This window comes from Haemaphysalis longicornis, unplaced genomic scaffold (genome assembly GCF_048455015.1).
Source record: "Haemaphysalis longicornis isolate Haplotype H1 unplaced genomic scaffold, Haemaphysalis longicornis Haplotype H1 scaffold_12, whole genome shotgun sequence".
Lineage (NCBI taxonomy): Eukaryota > Metazoa > Arthropoda > Arachnida > Ixodida > Ixodidae > Haemaphysalis > Haemaphysalis longicornis.
The window spans coordinates 6,790,086-6,808,793 of NW_027526225.1; the positions used below are offsets into that span (position 1 = coordinate 6,790,086).

Sequence of the window (18,708 nt, forward strand, 5' to 3'; positions counted from 1 at the left end):
TTTCACCTGTAATCGCTACAATAGCATAAATGGACATAATTGGTCGAACGAAATGTGAAAAACTAACTTAAGAAAACTATAAAATAATTACGGGAACTGGCGAACCGTGTAACGCCCTGCATTTCCACAATAATGCAGATTTCGGGAAAGTTCCAAATCTAATCGTTGTAATAATGTAAATGGGGTCATTGGTCGGACTAAATTTGTCAGAACGTATACCGCATGACATTTTCAGAATAATGCGGATTTTGCGAAAGTTCCACCTAGAATAGTTATAATAGCGCAAACTAAAAAAATAAGAAATAAGTAAAATAATTGTGGAAACTGGCGAACTGTGTAACGCCCTGCATTTCCACAATAATGCACTTTTTGCGATAGTTCCAAATGTTGTCGTTGTAATAACGTAAATGAAGATAATTGGTCGGAGGAAATTTTGAAAAACAATAAAAAATAAAAAAAATATAGAAAATTACGGTACATGGCAAAACGAATAGCGCATGACATTTCCATAATGCAGATTTCGCGAATGTTTCACCTGCAATCTTTGTAATAGCGTAATTGGAGATGATTGGTCGGACAGGATTTAGAAAAAACGAAAAATGTGGCTAAAAAAAAAACTCCCACTCAAGACAGGCGGCATAAGAATGCTACGAATTCGTAGATAATTCTCTGAATTTCTGCAGAATTTTTTTCATCTGACGTGGTGGATACGATGGCAATGGCTATGCTTACATCCTGTTCGAGGTTACTGAAACGATCATGCTACTTTTCTGCGAAAAAAAAAAAGCGATCGAAACGCTTGGGAGCCACCTTTATCGTCTGAAGTGCATTTTCAATGGCTTGTCTGGCCGCTTCACAGTCGGATATTGCCGACTGCGAAGCGGCAGGACATTTTTCAACTTCTTTAAGCCGTATGAAAATGTAAGTGATAGGTCACGGAGGGTGACTAACGGGTTAACATCCGTGCCGGAGATCATAACTTCACGTGAGTTTTCAAACCCTGACTTAAAATAAATGTACCCGTCCGTCTGACGACGACGATGGTTGAACGCGAAGCTTGCTTGCCATAGATTCTTTGGTTGACCAATCTCACACTGAGAGTGCGTGCTACTCTGGATGTACGCACTTTAGAGGATAGAAAAAATGACCCGCGGCCAGCCGGACCCACTAAATGTTACCACAAACCTGTTGCGGATGTACGGAGGAGGTTGGCTTGCGAAACCGCCTGACGACATGCTCCCTCCTAAAATTTCCTTCCATTCAATCTCGTAATGATACAAGTCGCAGAGAAACTCAACCAGATTGAGGGTGTCGAGCACACAATCTACGTGGACCACACCACGCCGTGGGTTTGTGGGGACAGCGACGCCCACTCAGAAGCAACCCTACAAACAGCCGTCGACGCGATTGAAGACTGACTCGAGGGTACGGGACTTCAATGCTCACCGAGGAAGTCCGAGGTAGCTCCCGAGCAACAGATACCATAGGAAAAGAATTAAGAGAGAATACGAGAAAATCCTAATTAGAAGCAAATCGGGGATGGTGATCCCGACGGTGAACAGTATCACAGTGCTCGGGATGACCGTCGAGGACGACGGGAGAAACGGAGACACCATCAGCCACCTGACCGGCAAAGCGGCAAATGAAATCGGACTCCTCAAAAGAGTCGTGACGAGGAAGAGTGGCATGCGAGAGGAAAGCCTGGTCAGACTTATTCGATCATTTGTGGTCTGCCACATTGCGTACGTGACGGCTTTTCACGGGTGGAAGAGGAGTGAGAAAAGCAAGATCGACATAATCATACGAAGAGCCTACAAGACGGCCCTCGGACAGGCGGAAACCACCAACACGAACCGGATACAGCAACTGGGTGTCCACAACACGCTGGAGGAAATGGCCGAAGCACAGCGCGCAGCCCGACTTGAAAGACTGTCGATGACTAAAACAGGCATCCTAGACAAGCTTGGTATACGATACCACGACCAACAGGGCACCAAGAATGCGATACCGGCCGAAATAAGAAGTGGCCGCAGAGTTGGCCCTATCCCCAAGAATGTGCACCCGGAGTACAACCAGAGAAGAAGAAAGGCGAGAGCCAAGACTACATGCCGGCGACGAGGGCGTCCCGCGGCCGAATACGCCGGCCACAAAGGCTTCGCCGTAGTGGTGGTCGACGCCAACGGGAACACTCGAGCGGCGGCCAGCACCCTAAGCGTTCAACCAAAAGAGGCCGAAGAGATAGCCATCGCCCTGGTCATCGCGGATCGGGACTGCCAGACCGTCCTGAGCGACTCCGGCAAGCCGTAAGGAACTTTGCCAAGGGCAGGATCGCGCCGGCGGCGATCCGCATACTACAACAAGCAAGAAAGGACAAGAACGTCCGCATCAAGTGGTTTCCGCGCACGCACGAAAGGCGTCGGAGACAAACGAGAAGCACAACGAGACGGCACACGCTGCGGCGCGAGAACTAATTGACCGCGACCGCAACGGTTGTCGAGCGCTGTGGTTCAGCACCAAAGACCGCATGGTGAACTACAACGAGATGACGAAGTCCTTCAGACTGAGCCGCAGGCATCTCCCACCACCCTGTAAAGGGCTGGTCAGAGCCCAGGCTGTTTTGTTCCGACAACTGCAGACGGGCACCGTACCCAGTCCAGCATTACTAAACAGGATGTACCCCGAGACATGCCAGAGCGACAAGTGTGCGGCCTGCCGCCGGGAGACGGCAACCTTCACTCACATGCTGTGGGACTCTACCAGGAACCCCAGGGAAGCAAAGTTAGAAAGCATACCGCCGCGACTGGAAGCCGCGACGATGAGTGAAAACAAAGTACTACTACTTTGGGCCGTCCAGCAGGCCCTCGAGGCACTGGCCGGGCAGGGGCTCCGCGAACCGGCAACGGCAAAGGGTGATCCACGCCGGGCACCTGCCCCGAGGATGACGTAGGCTCAGTCTACGCGCGCGCGCGCGTACTACAGGCACCAGTAAAGTTTGTCCAATCCAATCCAATCCATGGGTCGCCCTCCATGGTTCGGCGTTTCCCTTTTTTTGAGCGGAAGGGCCAGGCAAGGCAGGTGTACGCTCCCCCCCCCCCCCCCCCCCCTTCGCGGAGAGCGACGGAAGTGTACGCGGAGACCAGCTTGCATTGTTCTCCCGCCGGTGCGAAGGCCGTAAGAACGGGGCGCGCACACCAAAAGGCAGCCAAAATACCCTAAATCCCATTTATAACGCATAAAGATATCAAATAAATTATATGTGGGATAACAAATGTTAACATTCAAATATAACAAACCCTTGAAAATAAAAAAAAAGCGGCAACGGGATTTGAACCTGGGTTAGGATGTTCGCTTCGCCGGAGCGGAACTGCTGCACTACGAAACCAAGCGGTTCTGAGCGATTAAATTGAGTACCACATGCAGGTGGACAGCTTCAAACATGGCGCATGCGTCACTTGGCTGTGCTGACTAGGAAACGCCTATACGCCTCCGGCGAGTCCATTAAAGGGCTTTGGACTGTGCTTCGTTGTGTCGGCGGAAATCGCTCTTCCGGGGCCGCTGTTCAACTCGCCATCTCCTGTGGCGGTAGGGACTTCTCCACTGTATGACATGTGGCCACGACCGGTACAGTCCCCTTCAACAAGACGGCAGTGTAATGAAAAAAAGCGGACAGTGTCGGGCCTCCCGTAGCAACGACGATGAAAACGACATAAACGTTCGTGCAAGTACATCACACCGCCTTTTAATATATCACTTAATCTGGCATGGTTCCTCTCACCTTTGTCCTGCCGCCACGTAACACTATCGAAGTACCAGAAACCTGAAAGGAAATGCGAAAGAAGCAACGCTCGCAGGTTGGAATTTTATTCTGCAATCCGGGATGCCCTTGTCCGGCCGGAAAGACGCTGGAATTTCGTGAGCCTAAATGAGTAGCGGCAAGGCAGGTTGGCGCCCGGGAGACCTGTAACAACGCAAGCAGTGCTGTTTAGATTCCTATTTCCAACACCAGCACGCTTTGCATACACCCAAACGGTGGTTCACAAACATGTGAGGGAAGGGGAAACTGCACCCACCTGCGACTGTCCACTTACCCCCAGAAAATAACCACGCCCGAATGCGTGTTTCCAAACGCTTCGCTGCACAGAGCACCCACGTGACATGTGTGATGTCAGTGCGGGCGCTATTCTTTTGAGCGTTCGCTACAGCGAGCCCAACGTTTGGCCTCTGTGGCCTCGATGTAGAGTACTGAGTACTGGCTCTGGCGGCTTGGGTTCTAGCCCCAGCAAGTCTGACTCTTAATTTTTTTTTACTGCTTTACTTTTTTTTAATTGTATAATTTTTTTCGACACTCAGTTCTACTTGTTCTTGTTAATAGAGATTTGGTATGTTTTAGGTTGCTTTAGGTTTGGGGCGCCGCTAATGACGTTTAATTACCATTCTGCATCGCGCCAACAGACATGTCACGTGGGTGCTCTGTACAGCTCAGCGTTTGGAATTACGCCGCCCGGAAGTGTCTCGCAAAAGCTCCCATTTCTTCACACTTGCGCGGAATCGCCCATCCGCCAATAATATTCGCCTACACTTCCTTGTTACGTTGTTCAGTCCCTGTCCTTTTTCCCAGCTCTTCGGGAAATTGCGTGAAGGCGATATTGTGCGCCGGCTAAACACTGTCTTCTTAATGAAGGGATTCTGTCTCCCTCTTTAAGAAACATCAGGAAGGGCACTGCACCTTATCTGAGATACGTAAAACATGGTCTCGCAGTAAGGCGCCAGCAGTGTTAAATTCACCACCTCTACATTGTCTATGTCGTCCGGGACGCCCCTACCGACACTACGCGTTGAGGTCCAAAACGGAGCGCTAGCCCGTATGCGTGCTCCGTCAGCTGGCAACAGCGACGGCCTACGCACAAACTACGCGCAGGCTCGTGTTCTAGAGAAAGAGGGGAGCGGAACGTACAAGGAAGACTGTCTGCCCACTACCCCGTCTTAGGGCGAAATTCCCACGTGACCAGGTCTGTGAAAATGCTTCGCGGCGGCGTGACCACGACATGGAACAAAGAACTGGTGGAACCAAAAAGCAGAACGGGCTAAGACACTACCCTAAAGAACCCCCACTCAAATTTCAGAGATATCAAGTGAAAACACGGGGTGAACGATCTTTCGGGCGAAAGGCTGCAAAAAAGTGGCGGCATCGCCAACCAAAAAGCAGCTATGCGCCGGCTGGGCGTTCCTATTGGCTGCGAATACAGTTCACACTTTGTGCTGCCCGCGACAGCCGTTTGAGAAACTGGCAGCTGTTGGTTGAAATCAAATTCACCAAATTTGGTGCGGCAGTCGTTTTTTGTTCTGCTTAAGGGAGCCATAAAGACAAAATACAAGTTGGGTTTATTGGAAAGACTGCTTAGTCCCGATAACAATGATACCAATATCATCGCAATCTTCGAACAAATAACGGAGACATGAAAGAAAACGTGTGAAGCAGTCGCGACCCCCTGGCCAATTTCCCGCAACTTTTCTATGACGTCACGGAACCTTGTTTGTGCGATTGGCGGCCGCCTAACTGACCTGTCGCGAAGACACGTGACTGGACCTCTGTCATGGGGACTCTAGTTCCATTTGACCGCATCACTTGAATGCTAACGTGCAGTTAACGCACTGAAAATTGTTTTATTGTTGGCCCGTATGACGTCATTCCTGCTCATAACACGTCACTGTGGCGCAAAATTTGAAAGTTTTTAAATAGTTCTTGCTTTTTTTAGTTAAAAACTTCTTTTGTGGCTCTAATGGGGCTGAGTGAGATACTGAACCCTAGTTCGTTCAAATTAAACGAAGTTGTATTTTCTCTTCAAGGCTCCTTTAATCCGGGGACAAAGAGCCCCAGTTTTAAACAAGGCTAAGCAGAAGGCGGCCTCGCGAGACTGCGTCCTCGGAAAAATGGCGATATTCACGTGCATGTGGAGTTTCTGGATGATTTTGGGGTGTAACGCGCCGAAGCTACGCATGAGATATGAGGTACGCCGTACTGGAGGGCTCCGGATTAATTTTGACCACCTGGAGATCTGTACCGTGCGCCTAAGTCTAGACACGGGCGTTTGCGCTTTTAGTTTTCATCAGGAAAGCAGCCACCACGGCAGGAATCGAATCCCCGACCTTGGGCTCAGAAGCACAACGCCTTGTGAAGTTTCGGGGAGCGTCACGCTCATGGAAGCTTCCTATACTGTTGAGCATCATAGCTTCGCTGCATAAAGTCGCGGTGAACCTCGCTCTGAAGCTGTTATGTCTGAACAAACACTACCGTCGTAAAATATTTTTGTGCGTGTTTCAAAAAAGGTAACACCGCTTCAAGATAGAAGACAGGATTTATGAAGCACGGTGACGGTCTATCTACCGTATTTTCGCGCACATAGCCCGCCCCTGCATATAATCCGCACCCCACTTTCAGCCCGCCGGAAAAGACAAAAAAACCTTTGCGTATTGCCCGCACATTTGATACAGGAAAGGCTGCACCAAAGCTATACTGCTCAAGCAACACATCACATGCCATGATCTTTAATCAACTGAGTGGACACAACGTTCCTTCGGTGCACAACGGGCCACGCTTTAACAGGCACTGGATATCGCACATGATCACACGTGTGACGTCGCTAGAGCACCAGACAAGACCGAATTCGTCGCCATTCACGGAGCCAGATGTACAACGGCGAAACAGGCGGAGGAGGAGGCATGCTGACGGCGAATTCGAAGCTATGAGATCTCGAGGAAAAAGTTAATCGATTTCTAGGTATGCACCTGAAGAACAATTGTACCGATACCTAAGGACGATGAAGATATGCAAATTCTTCACATTTTGAAAAGTATTTTTAAGCCGCACTCGAGGAGTCAATGAAAGGGAGAACCGGCTGATCACGCAAGCACTGCTAGCATGCGTCATCGTATACGGACTTCCATACCACCCTGTCAATCCCAAGCAGAAGCTTGCACTTGAAAGACTGCTCATGGAGGCGAAAAGCGAAAACGCCCAAGTGTTCGAGATTTCGGCGCACGTTAAAGGTCCCCAGGTGGTCAAAATTAATCCGGATCCCCACACTACGGCGCGCCTCATCGCCTGCGTAGCGTCGGCGCGTTAAACCCTACAATCAATCAAAGATTGCTCAGCGAAGCATCACGCATCGTCACGGGACTTCCTCGCGACACCCCGTGACAGCCTTCTACGACTCGGCTAAAACACTACCCTAAAGAACTCCCACTCAAATTTCAGAGATATCAAGTGAAAAATACGGGGTCAGCAATCTTTCGGGTCAGGTGCGAAAAACTAAAAGTGGCGGCACCGCCAACCAAAACTGCAGTGATATCAAAAAAAAAAAAAAAAAAATGCGAGATTGGTGAGCTTTCGGGTGAAGTGCATAAAGGACAAATAAGCGACCGCATCAAAAGACGAATCGATGATTCGCGTTTATTTTCTTCACTCATCGGCGCTAAAGCCATCAATTTGAGGGGTGAGCGATCTTTGAGGTCTTTTAGCAAATAGAATATTTCCCCCCTAAAGGGGGATGAGCAATGTTTTGGGGAAGGCCGTTCTCAGACCTTTACGGTAGTGGTCTAACATAACTCCCGCGACACACGTCCGTGGGAGCATATTGCCATCACGGATTGCAAACCATGGCTCACGTCTCTCCAGTCTTGGTCCTACTGGGTACGCCATCAGCTTGTGGCGTGCGCCGCTGCTCTTCCTCCTGAACCCCGCAGCACCAGTCGTCGGCACAGTTATCCCTTATCCCTTCAGTTATCCCTTCCCACTCCCCGTTCCCTAAAAATCCCCCTACCAATCCCTTTCTCATCCATAGGAGTGCCTAAGCGCAACAAAATAGAATAATCACGTTTTTCCTTAGCCCCACTAAAAGGGCACTTGGTGTACGCGTCGGCACGGCCATCGCTGTTAACCGACGCGCCTGTCATCGCAGGGGCAACGCCTATTCGGGAGATCACAGCGCTCTGAGACATTTCTTTCGCTGCCCAGGACAAGCATTCCCAGCATTGTCACGCAACGAAGCTGCTAAGTTGCCTTTTAGAAACGCCTATTGGGGGCGGACCAGTGTCAAAGATTCAGTACGACCTGAAGGCCGGTGAAACGTTTTGGTTCTCTTGCACTGTTCGTCTTCATCCATCACACGTGTCTCGCTACGAGTGAGTTTGAAGCATCACGTAGTACCTGGTTGCAACAAAATATCCACTCTTTCACGCATACCGTGTGTTTATAGTCACTTTCCCCTTCCTGGCCAAATTTTGAGACTTTCACGGTAAAAGCTGTGTTTTACGGCACAAATTCCAAGAACAGTGAGCAATTTGTGCAGACTAACTTATACCGGAAAGTCAAAAGCTTAGTTACGAACATACGTACGCACCATTATCTCTGCCGCGGCCCTGCCTTTGCAACTCAGTAGCAGCCAATTAAAACAACCTCCTCCGCAAACGTAGCGGCCAGTGTGCTCTAAAACTTACTTTTCATCATCTATCTGAACTTATGGTAAGTTACCCCCCTTTCTTTCGACTTCCGTTGAATCCGTACATCAATTCTTTGGTGTCATGCGGGGCAGGAAACAAGGCAACCGCAATTTGAAACGTTAAGCACCAGTTAGGCTTGTTGGCAGTACAACATCAAACGTTTGCAGAGCAGAACAACATGGACAAAGAACAAACGAAACAAGACGAGAGCTAGTTTTCTTTCATAGCGCTTTGTTACCGTTTCACAACACAGCGCTTGTCCTGTTTCGCTCGTACTTCGTCCCTGCTGTTCTGCGCTGCAAACGTTCGATTTGAAACATCTTAGGCAAGCAATTGATAAGCAGCGTCTATTTGCGTATACACGTATACACCGAACATAGACGCTCCGTTACCCGCATATGAGACATCGCCCCCTCCTCCACCGTGAAAATATCACAAGTTAAGAACGGCGATAACTCATGTAGGGAATCACTCAAACGAAGCGACAAACCCGAATGTAAAAGGCGCGCGCGTTTCGAAAGGAGAGTGCGATAAATGTGCGGCAGCGGCTGCTTTTTCCCAAGTAGTTTATTCGTCATCGCTGCAAAAGTTTTCAAGCAGATCAAGTCCGAAGAATCACGGAAACGACTCAAGTCACGTTCAAAATACTCGCAATAATGCTCTGTTTGCGGAGCGCGGAGAAAGAGTATACGCTGCGGCGATGATACGAGGAGCAAACCTGAGTACCCCGCTTCTGGCCTCTCCTTGAAAAGGGCAATAAAATAAAAGTTTTTATTCAGAATAGTTTGTGCTTTATAGTACCGCCAGCGCTTGTCCGGCAGCAAACGATGCTTTAGTCACTGAGAAATTAAACATTTTAGGCCAAAATGTTGATTCTCTCGCTGCTACGTTCGTTTTATGCCGTCAGATGGCGCAGCAATACCGCTGAAGGATCGCTGTTCGCACGTGGTTTGCTTTCAATACCGGACTTTACTTGAAGTACAGTGGGAAGCCGGGCTATACTCGGAGACAAGTTATACACGGCAACGATGATGATGATTGCTAGTGGTATCCCCTTTGTAGCAGGGTGATAATGTGTCATCTTACAAAAAAACTGGGGTTGATTCCTCTCTCATAGGAATCGCTAAAACACGAAATGTGGAGCGAAATCTGCAGCTGAGCATGATTTGCGGGTTGGCGGCTGTCTTGTGGGTGTGCTTGGGGAGGGACGTCCTCCTGGCGGGTCTTTTCTGCAAAGGTGTACTGGCGCCATTTTCGTTGAAGGATATGACGTCAGGTAACTCTTAGTATATGCCGGCATAAAACACTTTCGTGTTAAAATATAAAACCCGAAAATGAGCAACCCTACTCTTTGGTACTAAAGGTTGCTTCCTCGCAAGAAGCCCTATTTGCTGGGGTGCACACTTTACAGGCCGCTTGCTTCGTTGTACTGGTGTCACTTTCATGGCGAATATGACGTCAGCGAAATCTTCGTGTATCCGAGAATAAAACCCTTTCGTGTTAAAAAAAACTAATATACCTATGTTTTATACCCTTCGTTTAATACTAGCGCTGCTCTTCCGACAGGTACAAAAACTAATTAGGCACAAAATAGTGAGTTTTTCTGTTGCACGTGGTAGCTGTAATTGGCAATATTGCCCTTTCTGCTTTTCGTCCACAAGCATTTGAATCTTTTCGTCGCCTCGACAGCCTGGAAGTTAACTCTCTCTCTGCTACACTCAAATCCCGGGGCTTCTGGAAGCAGAATATTTTCCTGTAGACTTGGATGGACACCGTCGCATTGTGACACTATGTGCCGCATAGCTTATGTTTCCTTTCCGCAGACTACGCGTACCCCAACATTTTGTGTATACTTCCCCACAAAGCTCTTATTTCGCAAGACCCCTGAATTTCGAATGCGAAGCACTGCCTTTTAAATTATCCCAGAAATTTTCCTTTCCGATTTCTATTACTCAGCCTTTCAGAAGTTGCCCCTGCGCCTCCTCACCGCAGGCGGCTGTTACTCCGCGCGGCGCAAGTAGTGCCTTACGGCGAGTACTTTGAGCATGACACGAGTCGCTTCCGTGATTTCTCGCGCTTAATATGCTTTTAAATTCCTGCGGCGACTGCAAAAAGACTATGTGCGAAAAACAAGACGCTTTTACGCATTAAGCGCAATCTCGTTTCATAACACGCGCCCGCGATGGCATCCGGGTTGGTCTCTTATTCGGCAAAGCGATACACTACGTGAGCTATTGATTGATTGGGGGGGGGGGGGGGGGGTTAACGCGCCGACGCAACGCAGGCGATGAGGCGCGCCGTAGTGGAGGGCTCCGGATTAATTTTGACCACCTGGGGATCTTTAACGTGCGCCGAAATCTTGTACACACGGGCGTTTTTGCTTTTCGCCTCCATCAGAAAAGCGGCCGCCGCGGCCGGGAATCGAACCCGCGACCTCGTGCTCAGCAGCGCAACGCCTTAGCCACTGAGCCACCGCGGCGGGTCTACGTGAGCTATTGCCGTTTTTAACGTGTACCCGAATAAAGTTGAAAATGGCTCATGACTGGAACTGCACATAAGTGTGCGGAATCCTTCAAATTAAACGAAGTTCAATTTTGTCTTCATAGCCCCTAAAGGGGTATACAACTTTATTCTATTTGAAAGAACTAGCGCTGGGTAACCCGGATCGATTCCATCCACGAGATACTTTTTAACATATAAAAAACGCTATAAATAAAGGGAAGTTTTCAAATTTCGCGCTACAGTGAGGTAGTATTGGTCGGGGTGACGTCATACGGGCCAAACTAAAAAACGTAGTTATCTGAGTTGAGTGCACGCTGGCATTTAAGTGATACGATCAAACGGAACTACATCTCTGCTAAAACCACTCCGCCATGCTTCTTGGCTGTAGCTTAGGTTGATTGCCGGGTTTAAAGCGCCGACGCAACGCAGTCGATGAGGCGCGGCGTAGTAGAGGGCTCCGGATTAATTTTGACCACCTGGGGACCTCTAACGTGCGCCGAAAATCTCGTACACATGGGAATTTTTCTTTTCGGGTCCATAAGAAAAGCGGCCGTCGCGGCCGGGAATGGTAGCTTAGATCGGCAGCCGCCAGTCCACAAACATCCTGTGACGTCATAGAGAAAGATCTGGAAAGTGATGGGGAGGCACCACTGCAGGAGCATCTACGTGATTGTGTCGGAGTTGGCAACAAAATTTGGTACTATCAATTTGATGGGAAAACTTGTATTTTGCATTATTGCCTCTTTAGCCCTCAGTCGCGGTGAAGGGTTTTTTCCGCAGCCTCTTCATTTTCTCCTTAGGGACTCTTTGGAGAGCAACGAGCCCGACAACGAGACGGAGGGACCGGCACTCACGTTCACTTCTTCATCTTCCGGCTGTTGTCGGACATCTCCCTCTTGCCGCCGGCAGCAGGGGCCGAGGCCATGGCGGGATGGCCGCTGGGCATGGCTCCGCCGCCCTCCTTGAAGACCTTTCCGGCGAAGGCCTTCTGGAAGATGATGGTGGCGCCGTTCGCCTGAATGGGCGCCGCGCACCAGGCCAGGAAGAGCAGCCGGATGAAGTAGATTCGCCGGAAGTGCCGGTAGATGCCCACGAAGATGAACCGGAAGATGACGTTTACCAGGGCGTACACGATCCAGTAGGCGGTCCACTTTTGCATCGCCAGGACGTCCGCTCGGTCGATGGCCCGGATGCTGCGAACGCCCCATTTTAGCTCAGCGAAAATGATCGGCTTGAAAACACGCGTTAGCCGGTTGAATAAAATTAGCAGTGGCTTAGCTCGGCTACGCCAGGATATATGTAGCGTGAGCTAAGGTTCAGCTGGTTATTCTTACTTTCCCTGGTTGTCTAGGATTAGCTTGATCATAGTGCTCACTGCTGCTTCAATGGCACACACACGGCATACGCATTATGTGACATGTATATTTATCAAGCGGCTCCGGCGCAGCGTCACCGATCGCCCAAGAGCTAAGCTGGTTCCACAGGCGCACGCCGGTGTTGCCGCGACGCACGAGCCATCGGTTGCACTGCCGATCACCCCTCACATGATCAAGTGCACCGGGCGGCCACGTGCGGAACGGAGGTCGGCGAAGACGCTGGGCGCGTGGGGTGTGTGAGAGACGCCGGGCAGCGAGCAACGTTCTGTGCGATGTGTGACGTCACAGCTCCTCGCACATGCGCAGCACGGCGCTCCATGAGCCAGGCAAAACTGCACAACCTCGGCCAGTGTAGCTCACGCTACAAAAGCCCCAATCCACCTAGTCGAGGTTGCGATTTCAGCGTAAATGCATGCTTGTGTGGCGATAATACCGGGACGCCTTCGGCCTGTATCCGGAATCTGTGTTCTACAAGTCATAGCCCACCTAGCGTGGCCTTGTCTTGGTCTCTTTACTACTTTTGCTCCGTACGCTTCTGAATCAATCTACTTAGCAACAATTCATTTTGTGCATATGGGTTACTTTCTCGAAAAAAGGGGGGATTATTCATTGCGAGGCAAAAGAAAGAAGAGAAAGCACTACGTGAGTGAGTTCCAGGGTTCCTGGCATTGCTTGCTGCTCACCTTCCAAGCATGGGCCAGACCGTAGTGATGAACACGGACGCCTTGGCGCCCAGAATGTTGAGAAGGAACAGGAAGCAGGTCACACCCACCATGGCTGCGTTGGAGAACCGAGACACTCGCTCTGCCCAAGATTGCAATGGCATTTCCTCAAGCAGCAATCTGTGCTTCTTAAAACTCGGTGGTCTCTGCTAACGGGACAGTAATGGCCTAGCTATATGTTCTATTTGGAGTGGCAGAAGCAGTCTTAGCCACCGCGGGGGCTCAGTGGCTAAGGCGTTGCACTGCTGAGCACGAGGTCGCGGGCTCGATTCCCGGCCGCGGCGGCCGCTTTTCTGATGGAGGCGAAAAGCGAAAACGCCCGTGTTGAAGACATTTCGGCACACGTTAAAGATCCCTAGGTGGTCGAAATTAATCCGGAGTCCTCCACTACGGCGCGCCTCGTCGCCTGCATTGAGTCGGCGCGTTAAACCCTACAATCAATCAACATTACTCTTCGGCAACACTCAAACAGGGTTACGATAGCATCAACACAAATGACCGATTGCTGATCTGCGTGGTGTCCCTAAGCATTAAATTTAGAGATGAAGGTGAAACAGGAGCGTTCTACAGTTCTTCATGATAAACTCGCGCGAGGAATAATTATCCCCACACCATCGTGTCCCGTACGATGTGCCGGAAATATGCACTACCACAAAGAAAGATATTAGGGAATCCAGTAATGCTATCCTGAACTCCATTCGTCGACCTTGAATTAGACATGTGAACGCAGCGGATTGAGTTCAAACACTTGATAGGCGATATGCCTTACTACTCAGCTTAAAAATCAGCGGCCACATTACCGCGATTTAGGCTTGCCTATCGGTGACTTCCACACGCGCCACGGCAAAGGGCGCCCCCTCTTCTGTAAAACTTGGATATTTAAATTTTGGAACTGACGCTTTCAAGCCGCATTTCGGCTCGTTGTTGGTGGTGGTGCATTCTCACCATCGGAGTGGGAAGGGAAGGAGGGAAGGGGTATCATCGCCGCAAAAACATTGATAGTGCCTATTACCCCGGCAAGCGTGAGAATTACTCAGAAATTTCTCACAGCAGTCGCCTCTCACTGGCTAAGCACGGAACGCGGAAATTCTTTGGGATAAATATTCCCTACAAATCTGTGTTTGCAACTGCCCCTGTAGCGCAACTGCCCCTGCAGCGCAAAGTACTTCGTTTTAAACGAAAAGGTTCAGGTTCGAATCCGACGATTTGCTGCTTTTTTTTTTAGTTTCATGATTTTTCAGTCATCGGGATTTTGCTAATACTTTTTTTACTCTGGTTTTTACTATATCAAGAGATCCACGCGCAGGAGTTCTAAATGGTTGAATTACGTTTAATATAGGCTGTGTTCTCTGTCCTTGGGCTTGGTAAGGTTAGGTTTGTTGCAGTTGGGCTGGATTTCTGTAGGTTATGACGCGTTCGGCTAGGTTACGCTAGGTTCGGTGAGGTTATGTTATATGTTAGGTTACGTTGGGATGTAATGTTCAACAAATTTTAGAATAGCCAGGTTTTATGGAAACTGCCGTGAGAATTTTCCGGAGGTAATTCTCAGGACTGCCGTGAGATTAGACGCAGCCCTCTGATAACTTCCTGCTCATCCTCGCCACAAAAACAATTCCGCGATAGAAGTTGAATTTGAAAAATCGGGCTAAGGAGCCGTCTCGGGGGTGTCGTTATGAAGCTGTAACGGGCAGTTTATGGGCTTCCACACCCGGCCGTAAAGATCAAACTCCTTCCCTCGCACGCATCGACTGCACTTTGTGGACATTAAAATACGGTACTTTAAAGTACTGCCATAACGTGAAACATTAGTGCAGTGGAAGGCAAGCTTCAAAAATGATGCCACACGCTCGTCATTTTCCACCGGTTCCGCCCCCCCCCGCCCCCCGACTAACAGGGCGCACATCCACACCTTGTTTAAATTGGCGCGCTAATCACGCTAACTATAACATTTATTACCCTGTTCAGTAAATAATAATTGAACAGGGTAATGTGCCGAAACCGCGCCCGTCTACCGCGAGTCACTCCAAGTTAGCTTCGGCGATCTATATCAACGCGCCCGTTATTCAGTGGCAAAGCCTGCCGCCTGCGCGGTTCACTGTTGCTTGCCGATGCCTAACCACACAACAACGCCAAGAAAATGGAGGCACGCTTCAAGGCGCCCCTGTAGCCTCGTCATTGATGAAAACTTTCCCCGGGGCACCAACTTCCGTTGACATACTTTGAAGGCACCGACAAATTTGCTACAAAGCCGGGCGATCATATGCCACACCAACTAATTTGCTGCGATCAACAGAAATGACCCGCCGGGCGGAGATATCGCGGTGGCTATCTGGTCACACATGCGTTCCTTTACTGCGCTTTCCTTAAAGGAGCCATGAAGAGAAAACATAAGTTTGGTTCATTCAAAAGATTGCCTCGTTAGAATCCTACTCACACCACTTTTAACGTAAAATTCGCTTAAATAAGCTGCATAATTAGGAAAAAAGGGAATGGCAATGCGACCCACTAACTCATTTCCCGCAACAGAACCTCTGATGTCATACCAGCCTGCTCTGCGATTGGCGGAGGGCGGCAAAAGCAAACGCAAACTATAGGCAGAGCTTATAAGCATGCCGAACGAGCGACTTGCGCTTAAATTTAAACCACATTCTTTTTGAAGCCGTACGAATGGTGGGACAAACAGTGGAAGTTACGCAAGCGCAGATAAACACAGAAGTACCGATGCGTACTGCTGTTGGTACTGCGCGCACTATGCTTAATTGGTTTAGCTGCACAGGACTGCGAGGCTTTGGGGTTGTCTCAGACGACACTGGCTGATTGACGCAAGTAACGGTGTCTTACGTGACCCTATATGTCGAGTGAGCACTATGTTTCACGAAACGATTATTTTCTCCCTGAACAAAAACAAGCCAGGTTTAAATACAGTTAAAAACACACCAAAGGCCCAAGACGGCTTGATGATGATGATGATGGTGATTATGATGATTGCTGTTGGTTTCCCCTCTGTAGTGGGGTGATGACGCGTCATCTAACCAAAAAGGACAAATATACCTATGTTTTATACTCTTGGTTTAATACTAGCGCTGCTTAGGGCAGGCACAGTAAACTTATTAGGCACAATACTTTTTTCTCCTGTTACAGATGGTAACTGTCCTAGGCAATATTCCCCTCTCTGCTTTTCGCCCACCAGCATTCTAATCTTTTCGTCGCCTTGACAACCTTGAAGTTAACTTCCTCTGTTAACTTCCTCTGCCTTGCCACGGTATGGTGGCGCCATCAAGGTTCACTAACGGTAAACAAGGCTCCCCAATCGGCTGCAGGGCGGTCGGTTATTGTGATGTCATTGCGGACCACGAAAACACACGATTGAGCGGGAGAATAAAAAAATTAACTTGAATGAATTTCTCAGTGAATAAAGCATCGTTTGCATTCGGACAAGCGCTGGGGGCCACTATAAAACACGAAATCTTTTGAATCACACAAACTTGTATTTTGTCTTCATGGCTCCTTTAAGGGAACGACGGTTTAAGGGAACGACTTATAGGCTTTCGCCTTGAAAGGGCACACGGGAAGAGCGTGGGGTAAATGAGAAGAGTTTTGCAGGAAGTGGTGTCCTGAGGCTTGCTATTGCGAAAACTACCAATGGCCGTGACTCCGCCGCCAGACTGTTGCTGCCACGTGGGACAGCTGCATTCAAATTCACCGAGGAAAGGAGCCCTTCAACAAATTCGGCACTAAGCATACGACAAATCAATGCTCTTTGCGGAAAGGCCGACAGTAGGGAACAACATTAGTGACTCCCAATAGGGCACCTGCAATTCCCCGAGCTCTCTTTATGACGGTGAGAAAACACACCCACGTACGGGGGCGAAAAGGCACGCCAACGTCAAGGATATTTAATTCCGCGTTCACGCGGACATCGACACATGTTCTGAGAAAGTAAAAAAAAGAAAGCGAGCATGGCATACCCGGCTTAGGTTAAGTTTTGACAGTGAGGAGGGACTGCCAGAAACAACGCTGAATCAGAAACATTGTACGCTATGAGAAGCGAGTGGACAATTCCACGTTTCCGGCACTGTTTCGCAAGGTAAGCCTCAAAGGTTGGTGATGAGCCAATGGGATATGAAGCGTGCAGAGATACCTGTGGATCTTGAAAGTGGGCCCATATTTCTCTCGTTTTTCGCCTCCATCAGAAAAACGGCCGCCATGGCCAGTATTGAATCCGCGTCCTTAAGGTCAGCCGCACAATGAAAGAAATTAATCTGAGAAAGAAACGCTTTTTCGACCCATTCGGCGCGTGTGACAAGCACGAGGCGAAACCCCGATCCCTTTTCGCTACAACGAACATCCCGGCGTGTTCTACAACTGCGGCATACCCATCGAAATCATAAGCCGTTTGAAACGCGACGAGACACGTTCGTTTTCTAAAGCCTCACGCTGAAAAGCCACGAGCAGCCTCGGGAGCTCTTGTTCGCATTTCCGAGAACACATGAAATCCTAGCCAAACAACGCTTCTCCTAAAAAAAGCACTGCCATTTGGCCTTATCGCAGCGCGCAGCGGAAACATAGGCGCACAGTGCGCCGAGCGGTACGAAAGGCAGGCTTCGAATCTCGCGCGCAGGGCTCGGCACGCAGCCGCCATGACGGCCGCCTCCGCTGCTCGAGAGGCAAGAACGAACACTCACCGTAGACGACCTGCTCCCGCTTCATCTTGGCCTTCCTTTCGATGTTGTCGAAGGTGTCGCCAATGACCCCGCGCTCCCGCAGCACCCTGCCAAGCTCCTCATTGATCTCCTGGGCCATGGCGGGGCGTGGAGCGCTGGTCCGCTGCTGCGTCGGCGGCCCTCGGTGCGCGAGAATGCTTCGGCCTCCTCGGCTGCCCCCGGTCCTGCCACGCGGCGGGTGCACGCGCGTGCGCACGACCGCCCCCTGGGAGAGAGATTGGCCCAAAACAAAAATAAAAACCAGCGCACGGCTTATTCAGTGCGACCTGTTCGGAGAAGTTCGTAAAGAAAAAAATTCACGCATCTCCACGAAGTGAATCATGACCGGTGGGCGAAGCACTGGGTATCGTTCTTACCGCAAATCACTCGTGAGAGTGCTTACTGCTGCGTAAACGATTTCCAATCCAATCCAATACAATCCAACCAAATGCTCCTCGCGCATGCGCAGAAAGGCTCTACAGGAGCTATCTCTCTCTCTCTCTCTCTCTCTCTCTCTCTCTCTCTCTCTCTCTCTCTCTATCTATCTATCTATCTATCTATCTATCTATCTATCTATCTATCTATCTATCTATCTATCTATCTATCTATCTATCTATCTATCTATCTATCTATCTATCTATCTATCTATCTATCTATCTATCTATCTCTCCTTTTGCGAACCTTTTTGTTCACAGATGCTTCGATTTATACGGTGCTGTGCCGTGAGCACGGACGCCGGACGCAGGACAAGCCTCGGCCTTAAGGTGCTTCGCCCCTAAAAATTGGCCGCGTATGTGCTCCTTTCCTTGCCAATGTCGACAAAACACAGTAGTGTTTGTCAACATTTGTCAAGTAAATGCCTCCCTTCGCTTTCCCGCTCACCTCTCATGTTGTTCCTCTTGCATC

General features: G+C 49.5%; 1 protein-coding gene across 1 annotated transcript; it reads right to left on the bottom strand.

The window, feature by feature from the left end:
* Positions 1–3,846: 3,846 nt before the first annotated feature.
* On the bottom strand, positions 3,847–18,074 carry LOC144161851 (receptor expression-enhancing protein 6-like). Its single transcript, XM_077692436.1, has 4 exons — positions 17,785–18,074; positions 13,061–13,154; positions 11,856–12,194; positions 3,847–3,958 (listed from the first exon to the last, which is right to left on the bottom strand). Exons 1-3 carry the CDS (start codon positions 17,900–17,902, stop codon positions 11,858–11,860), a joined length of 549 nt encoding a protein of 182 aa, XP_077548562.1. The 5' UTR covers positions 17,903–18,074; the 3' UTR covers positions 3,847–3,958; positions 11,856–11,857.
* Between the last annotated feature and the right edge of the window lie 634 nt (positions 18,075–18,708).